The 16,451-nt window shown below is 69.8% G+C and overlaps 3 protein-coding genes across 3 annotated transcripts; 2 read left to right on the forward strand and 1 right to left on the reverse strand.

Moving 5' to 3' along the window:
- Positions 1 to 484: 484 nt before the first annotated feature.
- HSD17B10 (hydroxysteroid 17-beta dehydrogenase 10) lies at positions 485 to 5,082 on the forward strand. Its single transcript, XM_058828639.1, has 6 exons — positions 485 to 559; positions 645 to 809; positions 2,170 to 2,334; positions 4,123 to 4,251; positions 4,330 to 4,438; positions 4,521 to 5,082. The coding sequence occupies exons 1-6, from the start codon at positions 536 to 538 to the stop codon at positions 4,709 to 4,711; spliced, it is 783 nt and encodes a 260-aa protein (XP_058684622.1). The 5' UTR covers positions 485 to 535; the 3' UTR covers positions 4,712 to 5,082.
- A 93-nt stretch (positions 5,083 to 5,175) lies between these two features.
- On the forward strand, positions 5,176 to 12,661 carry LOC131574223 (N-alpha-acetyltransferase 10-like). The gene is given in 9 exon segments (XM_058828640.1): positions 5,176 to 5,484; positions 5,757 to 5,855; positions 7,219 to 7,277; positions 7,427 to 7,472; positions 11,469 to 11,584; positions 11,677 to 11,721; positions 11,843 to 11,927; positions 12,390 to 12,476; positions 12,478 to 12,661. Coding segments are annotated over 9 exon segments (699 nt in total). The 5' UTR covers positions 5,176 to 5,463; the 3' UTR covers positions 12,619 to 12,661.
- Positions 12,662 to 13,869: 1,208 nt separating this feature from the next.
- LOC131574221 (putative testis-specific Y-encoded-like protein 3) lies at positions 13,870 to 16,448 on the reverse strand (the record flags this gene model as incomplete). Its single annotated transcript, XM_058828638.1, has 7 exons — positions 13,870 to 14,289; positions 14,421 to 14,494; positions 15,119 to 15,195; positions 15,282 to 15,427; positions 15,518 to 15,629; positions 15,712 to 15,789; positions 15,873 to 16,448. Coding segments are annotated over 7 exons (1,146 nt in total), but the record flags the coding sequence as incomplete, so codon positions are not given.
- Between the last annotated feature and the right edge of the window lie 3 nt (positions 16,449 to 16,451).

The raw sequence follows: 16,451 nt of genomic DNA on the forward strand, positions 1-16,451 counted from the left end.
GGTAATTCCCCGGTAATTCCCCGGTCCCGCCCCCGGTGTCCCCCGGTAATTTCCCGGTAATTCCCCGGTAATTCCCCGGTCCCGCCCCCGGTGTCCCCCGGTAATTCCCCGGTAATTCCCCGGTAATTTCCCGGTAATTCCCCGGTCCCGCCCCCGGTGTCCCCCGGTAATTTCCCGGTAATTCCCCGGTAATTCCCCGGTAATTCCCCGGTCCCGCCCCCGGTGTCCCCCGGTAATTCCCCGGTAATTCCCCGGTCCCGCCCCCGGTGTCCCCCGGTAATTCCCCGGTCCCTCCCCTCTCCCCCGGTCCCTCCCCGCTCCCTCCCCGCTCCCTCCCCTCTCCCCCGGTCCCTCCCCGGTCCCCCCCCTCTCCCCCCGGTCCCTCCCCTCTCCCCCGGTCCCTCCCGCTCCCTCCTCTCTCCCCCGGTCCCTCCCCGGTCCCTCCCCGGTCCCTCCCCTCTCCCCCGGTTCCTCCCCGGTCCCTCCCGGTCCCTCCCCGGTTCCTCCCCCCGCATCCATTGGCCGGACGGCGGCGATGGCGGCGATTCGCAGCGTGAAGGTACCGGGACCCCCCCTCCCGGCTCCCCGGGGGTGTGCGCGGGGGTCTCCCCTCCCCGCTGACCCCTCCGTGTCCCCCCGGGCAGGGTCTGGTGGCGCTGGTGACCGGCGGCGGCTCCGGGCTGGGCCGGGCCACGGTGGAGCGGCTGCTGGAGCGCGGGGCTCGGGTGGTGCTGCTGGACCTGCCCGAGTCCGCCGGGGCTCAGCTCGCCCGGGGGCTCGGGGAGCGCTGCGCCTTCGCCGCCGCCGATGTGAGCACCGGGGGGGACACCGGGGACACCGGGGACACCGGGGACATCAGCGTGGGGTCACCCCCGGCACCCCCGGTGCTGTCACACCTGGGTGTGGAGCCCCCCGGCCCGGGGACACCGGGGACACCGGGGACACCGGGGACACCGGGGGACATCAGCCTGGGGTCACCCCCGGCCCCCCCGGTGCCGTCACACCTGGGTGTGGAGCCCCCCGGCCCGGGGACACCGGGGACACCGGGGACATCAGCCTGGGGTCACCCCCGGCCCCCCCGGTGCTGTCACACCTGGGTGTGGAGCCCCCCGGCCCGGGGACACCGGGGACACCGGGGACATCAGCCTGGGGTCACCCCCGGACCCCCCGGTGCCGTCACACCTGGGTGTGGAGCCCCCCGGCCCGGGGACACCGGGGACACCGGGGACACCGGGGGCATCAGCCTGGGGTCACCCCCGGCCCCGCCGGTGCCGTCACACCTGGGTGTGGAGCCCCCCGGCCCGGGGACACCGGGGACACCGCGGACACCGGGGACATCAGCCTGGGGTCACCCCCGGCCCCCCCGGTGCTGTCACACCTGGGTGTGGAGCCCCCCCTCACCCCATAGGTGGCCTTGGCCAGCCCGAGCCCCCCCCAAAAATGGGGCCAGCACGGCCTTGAGCGAGAACTTGGGGTGACCTTGACCTCGGTGGTGACATCCCCACCCCGCCCCCTCCTGGGACACCCCCGGGGACACCCCCTTGTCCCTTGGGTGGCCTCACCTGAGCGGGTGGGGGCTGCCTTGAGCCCCCCCTGATCCGGGGCCACCTTGACCCCATGAGTGACATCAACCCTGAGCCCACCGATGTCACCCCAGCGATGTCACCCCACCGATGTCACCCCACAGTGACCCCGACCCCACCGATGTCACCCCACAGTGTCCCTGAGCCCACCTCAGCCCCAGCAGCCGTGACCCAGCGTGACCCCAGTGGTGACCCCCCCCCTCCCCTGGGGTCCCCTCCCCCCCCAGGTGACCCCCCCTCCCCTGGGGTCCCCTCCCCCTCCCCTGGGGTCCCCTCCCCCCCCAGGTGACCCCTGGGGTCCCCTCCCCCCCAGGTGACTCCCCCTCCCCTGGGGTCCCCTCCCCCCCAGGTGACCCCCCCTCCCCTGGGGTCCCCTCCCCCCCAGGTGACCCCATGTGAGCAGGTACAGGTGACAGCCCCTCCCCCCCCAGGTGACCCCCCCTCCCCTGGGGTCCCCTCCCCCCCCAGGTGACCCCCCCTCCCCCAGGTGACCCCTGGGGTCCCCTCCCCCCCAGGTGACCCCCCCCCCCTGGGGTCCCCTCCCCCCCAGGTGACCCCCCCTCCCCTGGGGTCCCCTCCCCCCCAGGTGACCTCTCCCGAGGACGTGGGGGCCGCTCTGGCCCTGGCCCAGAAGAATTTTGGCCGCCTGGACGTGGCCGTGAACTGCGCCGGGATCGGCATCGCCGTCAAGACCTACAACAGCAAAAAGGACAAAGTGCACGAGCTGGAGGATTTCCAGAGGGTCGTCAACGTGAGTGGGGGGCTTCGGGGGGCTTCAGGGGGTCATAAGTGTGAGTGGGGGGCTTCAGAGGGTCATCAACGTGAGTGGGGGGCTTCGGGGGGCTCAGGGGGTCATCAACGTGAGTGGGGAGCTCAGGGGGGTCATCAACGTGAGTGGGGGGCTTCAGGGGGGCTTCAACGTGAGTGGGGGGCTTTGGGGGGTCGTCAACGTGAGTGGGGGGCTTCGGGGGGTCATCAGCGTGAGTGGGGGGCTTCGGGGGGTCATCAACGTGAGTGGGGGGCTTCGGGGGGCTTCAACGTGAGTGGGGGGCTTCAGAGGGTCATCAACGTGAGTGGGGGGCTTCGGGGAGGCTTCAGGGGGGCTTGGGGGGTCATCAACGTGAGTGGGGGGCTTCGGGGGGCTTCGGGGGGTCATCAACGTGAGTGGGGGGCTCCGGGGGGTCATCAACGTGAGTGGGGGGCTTCAGGGGGGCTCAAGGGGTCATCAACGTGAGTGGGGGGCTCAGGGGGGCTCAGGGGGGCTTGGGGGGTCATCAACGTGAGTGGGGGGCTTCAGGGGGTCATCAACGTGAGTGGGGGGCTTCGGGGGGTCATCAACGTGAGTGGGGGGCTTCAGGGGGCTTGGGGGGGTCATCAACGTGAGTGGGGGGCTTCAGGGGGCTTCGGGGGGTCATCAGTGTGAGTGGGGGGCTTCAGAGGGTCATCAACGTGAGTGGGGGGCTCAGGGGGGCTTGGGGGGTCATCAACGTGAGTGGGGGGCTTCGGGGGGCTTCAGGGGGTCGTCAACGTGAGTGGGGGGCTTCGGGGGGCTCAGAGGGTCATCAACGTGAGTGGGGGGCTTCAGAGGGTCGTCAACGTGAGTGGGGGGCTTTGGGGGTCATCAACGTGAGTGGGGGGCTTTGGGGGGCTTGGGGGGTCATCAACGTGAGTGGGGGGCTTCGGGGGGGCTTCAACGTGAGTGGGGGGCTTTGGGGGGGCTCAGGGGGTCATCAACGTGAGTGGGGGGCTTTGGGGGGTCGTCAACGTGAGTGGGGGGCTCAGGGGGTCATCAACGTGAGTGGGGGGCTCAGGGGGGCTTCAGGGGGTCATCAGTGTGAGTGGGGGGCTCCGGGGGGCTTGGGGGGTCATCAACGTGAGTGGGGGGCTTCGGGGGGGCTTCAACGTGAGTGGGGGGCTTCGGGGGGGCTTCAACGTGAGTGGGGGGCTTCGGGGGGCTTCAACGTGAGTGGGGGGCTTCGGGGGCTTGGGGGGTCATCAGTGTGAGTGGGGGGCTCAGGGGGTCATCAACGTGAGTGGGGGGCTTTGGGGGGGCTTCAAGGTGAGTGGGGGGCTTCAGGGGGTCATCAACGTGAGTGGGGGGCTTCGGGGGGGCTCCAGAGGTCATCATCGTGAGTGGGGGGCTCAGGGGGTCATCAACGTGAGTGGGGGGCTTGGGGGGGGTCATCAACGTGAGTGGGGGGCTTCGGGGGGTCATCAATGTGAGTGGGGGGCTTCAGGGGGCTTGGGGGGTCATCAGTGTGAGTGGGGGGCTCAGGGGGTCATCAATGTGAGTGGGGGGCTTCGGGGGGTCATCAATGTGAGTGGGGGGCTTCGGGGGGTCATCAATGTGAGTGGGGGGCTTCGGGGGGCTTCAGGGGGGCTTGGGGGGTCATCAGTGTGAGTGGGGGGCTCAGGGGTCTCGGGGGTCTCTGTGCTCGGTGCGGTGGATCAGGGGTGACCTCCCCAATGGGTGTGGGCACTTGGGGGTGTTCCCAGCACGGGGGGCACCCCAAGACCCCCTCCCCAATTCGTGCCGCAGGTGAACCTGGTGGGGACGTTCAACGTGATCCGCCTGAGCGCGCAGCTCATGAGCCGCAACCAGCCCGACGCCGACGGCCACCGCGGGCTCGTGGTCAACACGGCCAGCGTGGCCGCCTTCGAGGGGCAGGTCAGGGACCCCCGGGACCCCCGGGACCCCCGGGGCTGCTCGGGGGGACCCTGCGGTGGTCACAGACCCTCCCCACAGGTCGGCCAAGCCGCCTACTCGGCCTCCAAGGGCGGCATCGTGGCCATGACCCTGCCCATCGCCCGGGACCTGGCGCCGCTCGGCATCCGCGTGGTCACCATCGCCCCAGGTGGGTCTGGGGGCGGCTGGGGCCGGGCAGGGGGCGAGGGGGAGCTCCCCCAGTCACCCCCCTCGCTTTTGGGGCTCCCCAGGGCTCTTCTCCACCCCGCTCCTGGCCGGGCTCCCCGAGAAGGTTCGGAACTTTCTGGGCCAGCAGGTTCCGTTCCCGTCCCGCCTCGGGGACCCGGCCGAGTTCGCGCACCTGGTGCAGGCGCTGGCTGAGAACCCCATGATCAACGGGGAGGTGGTGAGGCTGGACGGGGCCCTGCGGATGCAGCCCTGAGCCGGGGGAGACCCCCCGGGCCGGATTTTGGGGAGGGGGAGCGGCCGCGCCGGGACCCAGCGGGGATGGACGCTGCGGATGGACACGCGCCAGGGACACTCCAGGACGGGAACGCTGCGGGGACGAGGACTGGGGACACCGGACGATGTTTCCTGAGTGGACACGACCCCCCCCGAGTGGACACGACCCCCCCGAGTGGACACGACCCCCACCCCGAGCGGGGACACCCCTGGATCTGGGGACAAACCCCGGCAGTGTGGCTGTGACACCGCTCAGGAAGTGGCGAAACCCCGCCATGGGGACCCTGCCCAGGTGTGGGGGGGTCCATCCCGAGCCCCCCCCGAGCGTGGGAACCCCCGGGAGTCCCCCCCGCCCCTCCCCCACCGCAATAAAGCGTGTTCGCCCACGTGGCCTCCGAGCCCTGCTCTGCCCCGCCTCCCGACTCTCCCCATTGGCTCGTATCGCTGTCAATCAATAGAGCCCTACACGTGATTGGGCAGCGGGAGGGGCGGGAAGCACGCGCGGAACTAGTCGCTGATTGGCTGATGCGCCTGTCAGTCCGGCGGGACGAGCGGGCGGGCTCAGCGCTGATTGGTCGGGGAGGAACTTCCGCCGGAAGTGGCTCGTGAGGGGACCGGGAGCGGAGCCGGGACCGGGACCGGGACCGGGACCGGGATCGGGATCGGGATCGGGATCGGGATCGGGATCGGGATCGGGACCGGGAATCGCGAGCGGCACCGGGAGCCGCAGCCATGAACATCCGGAACGCGCGGGTGGGCGGCCCCGGGGAGCGGGGGGGATCTGACGGTGATACCGGGACGTGTGAGGGGAGCCCCGGGCCCTGGGCTGGGGGTTCACGAGTGTCTGAGGTACCGGTAGCGGGCCTCGGACGGGGGAAGCGGGGAGTTCCGGGGCTCTGAGGGGGACACCGGGCCCTGCACGGGGCTCCGGTGGCCCGGCCCGGTGCTGGGGAGCGGCGGGGCCGGTCCCGGGGTGACTCCCGGTGTCCCCGGGTGACTCCCGGTGTCCCGGTGCCGCCCGGCAGCCCGAGGACCTGATGAACATGCAGCACTGTAACCTGCTCTGCCTGCCCGAGAATTACCAGATGAAATATTATTTCTACCACGGCCTCTCCTGGCCCCAGGTGCGGCCCTGGAACAGCCGGACCCGTCCCTGGGACACCCCCGGGACCCGAATCCCCCCCGGGACCCCCTCAGGGACACCCCCGGGACCCCCTGGAACAGCCGGACCCTCCCTGGGACACCCCCGGGGCCCCGAATCCCCCCCGGGACCCCCTCAGGGACCCCCTCAGGGACACCCCCGGGACCCCCGGACCCTCCCTGGGACACCCCCGGGACCCCGAATCCCCCCCGGGACCCCGAATCCCCCCCGGGACCCCCTCAGGGACCCCCGGACCCTCCCTGGGACACCCCCGGGGCCCTGAATCCCCCCCGGGACCCCCTCAGGGACCCCCTCAGGGACACCCCCGGGACCCCCTGGAACAGCCGGACCCGTCCCTGGGACACCCCCGGGGCCCGAATCCCCCCCGGGACCCCGAATCCCCCCCGGGACCCCCTCAGGGACCCCCTCAGGGACCCCCGGACCCTCCCTGGGACACCCCCGGGCCCCGAATCCTCCCCGGGACCCCCTGGAACAGCCGAACCCGTCCCTGGGACACCCCCGGGGCCCGAATCCCCCCCGGGACCCCCTCAGGGACACCCCCGGGGCCCGAATCCCCCCCGGGACCCCCTGGAACAGCCGGACCCGTCCCTGGGACACCCCCCGGGGCCCGAATCCCCCCCGGGACCCCCTCAGGGACACCCCCGGGGCCCCGAATCCCCCCCGGGACCCCCTCAGGGACACCCCCGGGCCCCGAATCCCCTCCGGGACCCGAATCCCCCCCGGGACCCCCTCAGGGACCCCCGGACCCTCCCTGGGACACCCCCGAGACCCGAATCCCCCCCGGGACCCCCTCAGGGACCCGCAGGACCCCCTCAGGACTCCCCAATCCCCCCTCAGGACCCCCGGGACCCCCTCAGGGACACCGGGACCCCCCCAGGACCCCATGGATCCTCTCAGGGACACCCGGAACCCCTCAGGACCCCCCGGGACCCCCTCAGGACCCCCCAATCCCCCCTCAGGACCCCCGGGACCCCCTCAGAAACACCCGGGACCCCCTCAGGGACACCCGGGACCCCTCAGGACCCCCCAATCCCCCCTCAGGACCCCCGGGACCCCCTCAGGACCCCCGGGACCCCCTCAGGACCCCCGGGACCCCCTCAGGACCCCCCGGGACCCCTCAGGACCCCCCAATCCCCCCTCAGGACCCCCAGGACCCCCTGAATCCCTTCCCCCCGACCTTGTGATTTCCCCCCTCAGGACCCCCTGGCTCCCCCCCCTCAGGGACCCCCAGATCCACCCCCGGGACCCCCCGGATCCTTTTCCCTCCCCCAGGAACAGCTGGAATTGCCCCCCAGAGCCCCCCTGACCCCTCTCCCCCCCCTCAGCTCTCCTACATCGCCGAGGATGAGAACGGGAAGATCGTGGGATACGTCCTGGCCAAGATGTGAGTGTGGGGAGGGGTCTCTTCCTCACCTTCTCCGGGGGTCTGGGGGGGTCTGGGGGGGTTTCTGGTGGGATCTGGGGGTCTGGGGGGGTCTGGGGGGGTTTCTGGTGGGATCTGGGGGGTCTCACCCCCTCCCCGTGCTCGTGCAGGGAGGAGGATCCCGATGACGTCCCCCACGGACACATCACATCCCTGGTGAGGAGGGGGAGCTCTGGGGTCTTGGGGTGGGGAGGGGGCTCCTGGGGGTCTCTGGGGTCTCAGGGTGGGGAGGGGGCTCCTGGGGGGGCTCTGGGGTCACCTCAGGGTGGGGAGGGGGCTCCTGGGGGGTCTCTGGGGTCTCAGGGTGGGGAGGGGGCTCCTGGGGGTCTCTGGGGTCACCTCAGGGTGGGGAGGGGGCTCCTGGGGGGGCTCTGGGGTCACCTGAGGGTGTGGGAGGGTTCCTTGAGGGGCTCCTGGGGGGGCTCTGGGGTCTCAGGGTGGGGAGGGGGTTCCTGGGGGAGCTCTGGGGTCACCTCAGGGTGGGGAGGGGGCTCCTGGGGGAGCTCTGGGGTCTCAGGGTGGGGAGGGGGTTCCTGGGGGAGCTCTGGGGTCACCTCAGGGTGGGGAGGGGGTTCCTGGGGGGGCTCTGGGGTCTCAGGGTGGGGAGGGGGCTCCTGGGGGGGCTCTGGGGTCTCAGGGTGGGGAGGGGGCTCCTGGGGGAGCTCTGGGGTCTCAGGGTGGGGAGGGGGCTCCTGGGGGGGCTCTGGGGTCTCGGGGTGGGGAGGGGGCTCCTGGGGGGGCTCTGGGGTCTCGGGGTGGGGAGGGGGCTCCTGGGGGGGCTCTGGGGTCTCAGGGTGGGGAGGGGGCTCCTGGGGGGGCTCTGGGGTCTCGGGGTGGGGAGGGGGCTCCTGGGGGGGCTCTGGGGTCTCAGGGTGGGGAGGGGGCTCCTGGGGGGGCTCTGGGGTCTCGGGGTGGGGAGGGGGCTCCTGGGGGGCTCTGGGGTCACCTGAGGGTGTGGGAGGGTTCCTTGAGGGGCTCCTGGGGGTCTCTGGGGTCTCAGGGTGTGGGAGGGGGCTCCTGGGGGGGCTCTGGGGTCACCTCAGGGTGGGGAGGGGGCTCCTGGGGGGGCTCTGGGGTCACCTCAGGGTGGGGAGGGGGCTCCTGGGGGGGCTCTGGGGTCTCGGGGTGGGGAGGGGGCTCCTGGGGGGGCTCCGGGGTCACCTCAGGGTGGGGAGGGGGCTCCTGGGGGGGCTCTGGGGTCACCTCAGGGTGGGGAGGGGGCTCCTGGGGGTCTCCGGGGTCACCTGAGGGTTTGGGAGGGTTCCTTGAGGGGCTCCTGGGGGGTCTCTGGGGTCTCGGGGTGGGGAGGGGGCTCCTGGGGGGGCTCTGGGGTCTCAGGGTGTGGGAGGGGGCTCCTGGGGGGGCTCTGGGGTCACCTCAGGGTGGGGAGGGGGCTCCTGGGGGGGCTCTGGGGTCTCGGGGTGGGGAGGGGGCTCCTGGGGGGGCTCTGGGGTCTCAGGGTGGGGAGGGGGCTCCTGGGGGGGCTCTGGGGTCACCTCAGGGTGAGGAGGGGGCTCCTGGGGGGGCTCTGGGGTCACCTCAGGGTGGGGAGGGGGCTCCTGGGGGGGCTCTGGGGTCACCTCAGGGTGGGGAGGGGGCTCCTGGGGGGGCTCTGGGGTCACCTCAGGGTGAGGAGGGGGCTCCTGGGGGGGCTCTGGGGTCTCAGGGTGGGGAGGGGGCTCCTGGGGGGAGCCTGAGCACTCGGGGGTCACCCCTGAGGGTTTTTGGGGGGCTCAGAGAGCTTGGGGTGCGCTTTGGGGTCACTTGAGGGGTTTGGGGCGAGCTCAGAGAGTTTTGGTGGCTCTTTAAGGGCTTCTGAGGCTTTGGGGGCTTTTCCAGGGCCAGTGTGGGGCCATCTGGGGGTGTGGGGGCATTTTTGGGGTTCCCAGGGGTGTTTTTGGGGTCCCTGGGGGTGTTTTTGGGTTCCCGGGGGTGTTTTTGGGGTCCCCGGGGTGTTTTTGGGGTGTTTTTGGGGTTCCCGGGGGTGTTTTTAGGGTCCCTGGGGGTGTTTTGGGGTTCCCGGGGGTGTTTTTGGGGTCCCCGGGGGTGTTTTTGGGGTCCCCGGGGGTGTTTTTGGGGTGTTTTTGGGGTTCCCAGGGGTGTTTTTGGGGTCCCTGGGGGCATTTTTGGGGTCCCCGGGGATGTTTTGGGGTTCCCGGGGTGTTTTTGGGGTCCCCGGGGTGTTTTTGGGGTTCCCAGGGGTGTTTTTGGGGTCCCTGGGGGTGTTTTGGGGTTCCCGGGGGTGTTTTTGGGGTCCCCGGGGGTGTTTTTGGGGTCCCCGGGGGTGTTTTTGGGGTGTTTTTGGAGTTCCCAGGGGTGTTTTTGGGTTCCCGGGGGTGTTTTTGGGGTCCCCGGGGTGTTTTTGGGGTCCCTGGGGGTGGTTTTGGGGTCCCCGGGGTGTTTTTGGGGTGTTTTTGGGGTTCCCGGGGGTGTTTTTGGGGTCCCTGGGGATGTTTTTGGGGTCCCCGGGGTGTTTTTGGGGTGTTTTTGGGGTCCCCGGGGGTGTTTTTGGGGTCCCCGGGGGTGTTTTTGGGGTGTTTTTGGGGTTCCCGGGGTGTTTTTGGGTTCCCGGGGGTGTTTTTGGGGTCCCTGGGGGTGTTTTTAGGGTCCCTGGGGGTGTTTTTGGGGTCCCCGGGCTGTTTTTGGGGTCCCTGGGGGTGTTTTTGGGGTTCCCGGGGGTGTTTTTGGGGTCCCTGGGGGTGTTTTTGGGGTGTTTTTGGGGTTCCCGGGGGTGTTTTTGGGGTCCCCGGGGATGTTTTTGGGGTCCCCGGGGTGTTTTTGGGGTCCCCGGGGTGTTTTTGGGGTGTGTTTGGGGTCCCCGGGGTGTTTTTGGGGTCCCTGGGGGTGTTTTTGGGGTCCCCGGGGGTGTTTTTGGGGTGTTTTTCGGGTCCCTGGGGGTGTTTTTAGGGTCCCTGGGGGCATTTTTGGGGTTCCCAGGGGTGTTTTTGGGGTCCCCGGGGGTGTTTTTGGGGTTCCCGGGGATGTTTTGGGGTCCCCGGGGATGTTTTGGGGTCCCAGGGGGTGTTTTTGGGGTCCCCGGGGTGTTTTTGGGGTGTTTTTGGGGTTCCCGGGGGCATTTTTGGGGTTCCCAGGGGTGTTTTTGGGGTTCCCGGGGGTGTTTTTGGGGTCCCTGGGGGTGTTTTTGGGGCCCCCGGGGGTGTTTTTGGGGTCCCTGGGGGTGTTTCTGGGGTCCCCGGGGGTGTTTTTGGGGTCCCCGGGGTGTTTTTGGGGTGTTTTTGGGGTTCCCGGGGGTGTTTTTAGGGTCCCTGGGGGTGTTTTGGGGTTCCCGGGGGTGTTTTTGGGGTCCCCGGGGGTGTTTTTGGGGTCCCCGGGGGTGTTTTTGGGGTGTTTTTGGGGTTCCCAGGGGTGTTTTTGGGGTCCCTGGGGGCATTTTTGGGGTCCCCGGGGATGTTTTGGGGTTCCCGGGGTGTTTTTGGGGTCCCCGGGGTGTTTTTGGGGTTCCCAGGGGTGTTTTTGGGGTCCCTGGGGGTGTTTTGGGGTTCCCGGGGGTGTTTTTGGGGTCCCCGGGGGTGTTTTTGGGGTCCCCGGGGGTGTTTTTGGGGTCCCCGGGGGTGTTTTTGGGGTGTTTTTGGAGTTCCCAGGGGTGTTTTTGGGTTCCCGGGGGTGTTTTTGGGGTCCCCGGGGTGTTTTTGGGGTCCCTGGGGGTGGTTTTGGGGTCCCCGGGGTGTTTTTGGGGTGTTTTTGGGGTTCCCAGGGGTGTTTTTGGGGTTCCCGGGGGTGTTTTTGGGGTCCCCGGGGATGTTTTGGGGTTCCCGGGGGTGTTTTTGGGGTCCCCGGGGGTGTTTTTGGGTCCCTGGGGGTGTTTCTGGGGTCCCCGGGGGTGTTTTTGGGGTGTTTTTGGGGTCCCCGGGGTGTTTTTGGGGTCCCTGGGGGTGTTTTTGGGGTCCCCGGGGTGTTTTTGGGGTGTTTTTGGGGTCCTTGGGGGTGTTTTTGGGGTCCCCGGGGGTGTTTTTGGGGTGTTTTTGAGGTCCCCGGGGTGTTTTTGGGGTGTTTTTGGGGTTCCCGGGGATGTTTTTCGGGTGTTTTTGGGGTCCCTGGGGGTGTTTTTGGGGTCCCGGGGGTGTTTTTGGGGTGTTTTTGGGGTCCCCGGGGTGTTTTCGGGGTGTCCCAGCCCGCGTGGGGCCCCCGCAGGCGGTGAAACGCTCGCACCGGCGCCTGGGGCTGGCACAGAAGCTCATGGACCAGGCGTCCCGGGCCATGATCGAGAACTTCAACGCCAAATACGTCTCCCTGCACGTCCGCAAGAGGTGAGACCCCCCCCAATTCCCCCCCCCAGACCCCCGGGAACACCCCCAAAACACCCCCAAAATAACCCCCCCCCTTCATCCTCCCTCGGCAGCAACCGGGCAGCGCTGCACCTCTACTCCAACACCCTCAACTTCCAGTGAGTGGGGCCGGGCTGGGGGCGTTTGGGGGGGCTGTGGGAGGAAATGGGGGGGTTTGGGGGGTCCCTGGGGGGGTTTGGGGGGGTCAGGCACCCCGTGAGGGGATAAAACGCCCCCCAGGATCAGCGAGGTGGAGCCCAAGTACTACGCGGACGGGGAGGACGCCTACGCCATGAAACGGGACCTGACCCAAATGGCCGATGAGGTACAGCCCCCCCTGCCCCCCCGGGACCCCCAAACCCTCCCTGGGGGCTTCCACCCCTCCCCGGGACCCCCAAACCCTCCTGGGGGGCTTCAATCCCCCCCAGGGACCCCCAAACCCTCCTGGGGGCTTCCATCCCCACCCAGGGACCCCCAAACCCTCCTGGGGGCTCCAACCCCCCCCAGGGACCCCCAAACCCTCCTGGGGGGCTTCCACTGCCCCCCCCGGGACCCCCAAACCCTCCTGGGGGGCTTCAACAACCCCCCCGGGACCCCCAAACCCTCCTGGGGGCTTCCACTGCCCACCCCGGGACCCCCAAACCCTCCTGGGGGGCTTCCACCCCCTCCCAGGGACCCCCAAACCCTCCTGGGGGGCTTCACCCCCCCCCCCAGGGACCCCCAAACCCTCCTGGGGGGCTTCCCCCCCCCCCCCAGGACCCCCGGTAACGCCTCTGTGCCCGCCCAGCTGAGGAAGCAGCTGGAGCAGAAGGAGCGGGGCCGGCCCCCCGCCCCCGCCGAGCCCCCCCGGAGTGGGGATGGGGTCTGCGGCTCGGGGGGGCCCCCCCCGCACCCCCCCCCCGGGACCCCACCACGAGGACGGGGGGGGCGACAGCAAAGACGTCAGCGAGGTCAGCGAGACCACCGAGAGCACCGACGTCAAGGACAGCTCCGAGGCCTCCGACTCCGCCTCGTAGCGACCCCCGGGAGACCCCCCAAAATCCCTGGGACCCCCCCCCGGGCCCCCCCCGGGCCCCCCCTTGGTGCTTTTGGGGGGCAGTAAAAGCCCCTCGGTGTCCAGCCTGGCCGTGTCTGTGTGTGTGACCCTGCTCGGGGGGGGCTCCTCCCTTTTTGGGGGGGTCTCAGGGGGGGCTCCTCCCTTTTCGGGGGGGCTCCTCCCTTTTTGTGGGGGTCTCGGGGGGGCTCCTCCCTTTTTGGGGGGGTCTCGGGGGGGCTCCTCCCTTTTTGGGGGGTCTCGGGGGGGGCTCCTCCCTTTTTGGGGGGGTCTCGGGGGGGCTCCTCCCTTTTTGGGGGGGGTCTCGGGGGGGCTCCTCCCTTTTTGGGGGGTCTCGGGGGGGGCTCCTCCCTTTTTGGGGGGTCTCGGGGGGGCTCCTCCCTTTTTTGGGGGGTCTCGGGGGGGTCTCGCCCCCCTCCCCGCGGGCTGGGGGCGGGGCTTTGCTTTGGCCACGCCCCTCTGCCGCTGGGCGGTGCCGCGGGGGCGTGGCCTCAGCCGATCTCGGCCGCTGATTGGTGGAGGCGCGGCTCGCGCCGGGATCCGGCCGCTGATTGGCGGAGACGCGCGGCGATGGCGCCGCCTTGCGGAGGGGAGGAACCGGCGCCGCTGCTGGGGGGGGAACCGGGACCGGGATCGGAACCGGGATCAGAACCGGGACCGGAATCGGAACCGGGACCCGGATCGGAACCGGAACCGGGATTGGCACCGGCACCGGAGCGGCGCCTGGGCAGCGGGAACGGAGCCGGGCCCCGCTCCGGAGGCGATTTCCTCCCCCGCCCATCTCCCCCAGGGTTCGGGAAGCCGCGGTTCCGTTTCCCGGGGTTGGCGGAGCTCGGGGAGCCACCGGAGGCGGGGGGGGTTCCGGTACCGGGCTGGATGTGGGGGGTTCCGGAGCACCGGGAACGGGAGGGAGGTCATGGGGGTCGGGGGGAAGCGGCACCGGAGGAGGGGGGGGGGGGTGTGAGGAGGGGTCTTGCACTGGGATGGGTTTTGGGGGTACCAGGAGCGGATTTGGGGGGTCTGAGGAGGGAACCGGTTCTGTTGGGGTGGTCGGTACCGGTACCGGGGGGGCTCCATGGGGGTGACTCCCCCCTCTTTGTGGGGCTGGGGGGACACTGAGGCACTCCCAGAGCCAGGGGAGCCCCTCACCCCAACACCAGGGCAGTAAAATCACCCCAAAATCCTCCCCGACCCCTTGGGGTTCGGTTTCTGAATCTCTTAAAACTTTCTCTTTATTATAATATATTTTTAGATATAAAAAGGAAATTTTACAAGTTTTTTAACCCAACATGTACAAAAATGGTCAGGAAATGGTTGTGTTTCTCCCCTTGTGTGTGGTGAGGGGGGGGGAAAGGATTTAGGGGGACCCCCCCCACCCCCCAGGTCCCTGGAGGGGGGGGGCTCCTGAAAGGTTTGGGGGGGAAGGGGGGGGTGAAAGGCCTTCAAACACCCTGAGCTGTGTTGGGGGCCCCCAGCCCCTCGTTACCCGCAATGCTGAGGGGGGGAGTGGGGGGTGGAGATGTGCAGCACCCCCAAATCCCCCCCCCCAATTAAATTCTGCCCCTGCTGGGGTCCTTCTGTCCCACGGGGGGGTTGGGGGGCTCCTCAGTCGGGATCTCTTCCACGCCACTGCCTGGAGGGGGGGTTGGGGGGCACAAAATGACCCCAACTCCCCTTCCAAGGGGACTCTGGAGGGGTCCCAGCCCCCCATTTCCTCGGGTGAGGAGTTCTGGGGTCCCCCCAGGGTAGGGGGGGGTCACTCACCATCGCCGTCATCCGGGATCTCCTGCACATCCTCATCGTCATCCAGGATCACCACGCAGTCCTCGCCGCTCTCGCTGCGCAGGGAGAGGTCAAGGGTTGGGGTTCCCCCCCCAGACCCCCCCAAACCCCACAGGGAGCGGTCAAGGGTTGGGGTTCCCCCCCTGGACCCCACAGGGAGCATTCAAGGGTCGGGGTTCCCCCCCAGACCCCCCCAAACCCCCCAGGGAGTGTTCAAGGGTTGGGGTTCCCCCCCCAGACCCCCCCAAACCCCACAGGGAGTGTTCAAGGTTTGGGGTTCCCCCCCTGGACCCCCCCAAACCCCACAGGGAGTGTTCAAGGGTTGGGGTTCCCCCCCCAGACCCCCCCAAACCCCCCAGGGAGCGGTCAAGGGTTGGGGATCCCCCCCCAGACCCCCCCCAAACCCCCCAGGGAGTGTTCAAGGGTTGGGGATCCCCCCCAGACCCCCCCAAACCCCACAGGGAGTGTTCAAGGGTTGGGGTTCCCCCCACCCTGGACCCCCCCAAACCCCACAGGGAGTGTTCAAGGGTTGGGGTTCCCCCCCCAGACCCCCCCAAACCCCCCAGGGAGTGTTCAAGGGTTGGGGTTCCCCCCCCAGACCCCCCCAAACCCCCCTGTGAGTGTTCCAGGTTTGGGGTTCCCCCCCTGGACCCCCTCAAACCCCCCTGGGCACAGCTCACCTGTCAGGGGGGCCCTCGGCGCCCTCCCCCAGCAGGTAGAACTGGAGCGGGTTGGGCCAAAGCTCCTCCTTGATGATCTGGGTGGAGATGGGGAGGTCAGGGGGGTGCTGGGAGCACTGGGAGGGGTCACTGGGAGCACTGGGAGGTGGCACTGGGAGCTCACCTCGGCCACACGGTCCCCCGCAGGGAAGCTGTGATCCCCAAACCACGCGAAGAAGCTTCGGGGGGCCGGGGGGCCCTTGTGGGAGCGGGACCGGGGGTCCTGGCCCTGCCACCACCGGATCGGGGTCGAGTGGGACACGAGGTGACCTGGGAGGAGGGACAGGACGTGGGGGGGTCACTCTGGAGCCCCCAGACCCCTCCTGGGGCCGTTCGAAGCCCCCCGTCCCCGTCACCCACCCGAGGGGCTGCGCACGAACTCCTTGGCCACGACGTCGTTCTGGAAATAGGGGTTGACGCTGAAGAAGAAGCGGATGCGGCACCCGGGGCGGCTCTGGCCAAACTCCTCCACCTGTGGGCCCAGGGCTGTTACCTTGGGGGGTCACACGGCCCCGAATCGCCCCCCAAAACCCCCCCAAAACCCCCCCAGGCACCTGCAGGCTCGTCATGTAGCTCAGCGCGTCCTCGTCGCGGTCGCTGATCATGGCCGAGAGCTGCGGGTGGTTCAGGAACTGGGGGATGGCGGCGTCAAGGAAAGATCCAGAACTCCCCACACGCCCCCCTGCCCCCCCAAAGTGCAGCCCCCCAAGGATACAGCAGTGACCCAGAAGCCGGGGATGTGCTGGATGAGGCGGTTGCGGTGCTGCAGGTGCGGCCGGCGGCGGAGGCAGAAGCGGGCGCGGAGGCGGCGAAAGGCTCGAGCAGCCTCCTCCTCCACGGCCTCCAGCTCCAGCTGCACGGCCTCCAGCGCCGCCAGGTACCGCCCCGGGCCTTCGTCCCGCTCCTCCTCCTCCTCCTCCTCGTCCTCGTCCAGGGAGATCACCGCGCTCTCCTCGGCCACGTGCTCCTTGGGGACCGGGACCCCCGCGGGCTCCGGGACCCCCAGGAGATCCGGGAGCCCGGGGCCGCCCCGGCTCTGCCCCACACAGGCAGTGGGGGTGGGCTCCGGGCCCTCCTGGGGCTCCGTGGTGGGCTCCACGCCCCCCCTTCTGCTCTCTGTCCCGCTTTTCGTGGCCAGTGACGGTGGTCTCCAGGATCCCTGTGTCCTCCAGGATCCCTGTGTCCTCCAGGACCTCCCTCCCGCTTCTCTCCCACTCCAGGCACCGGGGGCTGCTCTCCACGCTCCCCCTGGGCCTCGCAGGGGTCTTTGCCTTGCGCCTGCTGGTGCTTTTCA

Source organism: Poecile atricapillus, unplaced genomic scaffold (genome assembly GCF_030490865.1).
Source record: "Poecile atricapillus isolate bPoeAtr1 unplaced genomic scaffold, bPoeAtr1.hap1 scaffold_159, whole genome shotgun sequence".
Classification (NCBI taxonomy): domain Eukaryota; kingdom Metazoa; phylum Chordata; class Aves; order Passeriformes; family Paridae; genus Poecile; species Poecile atricapillus.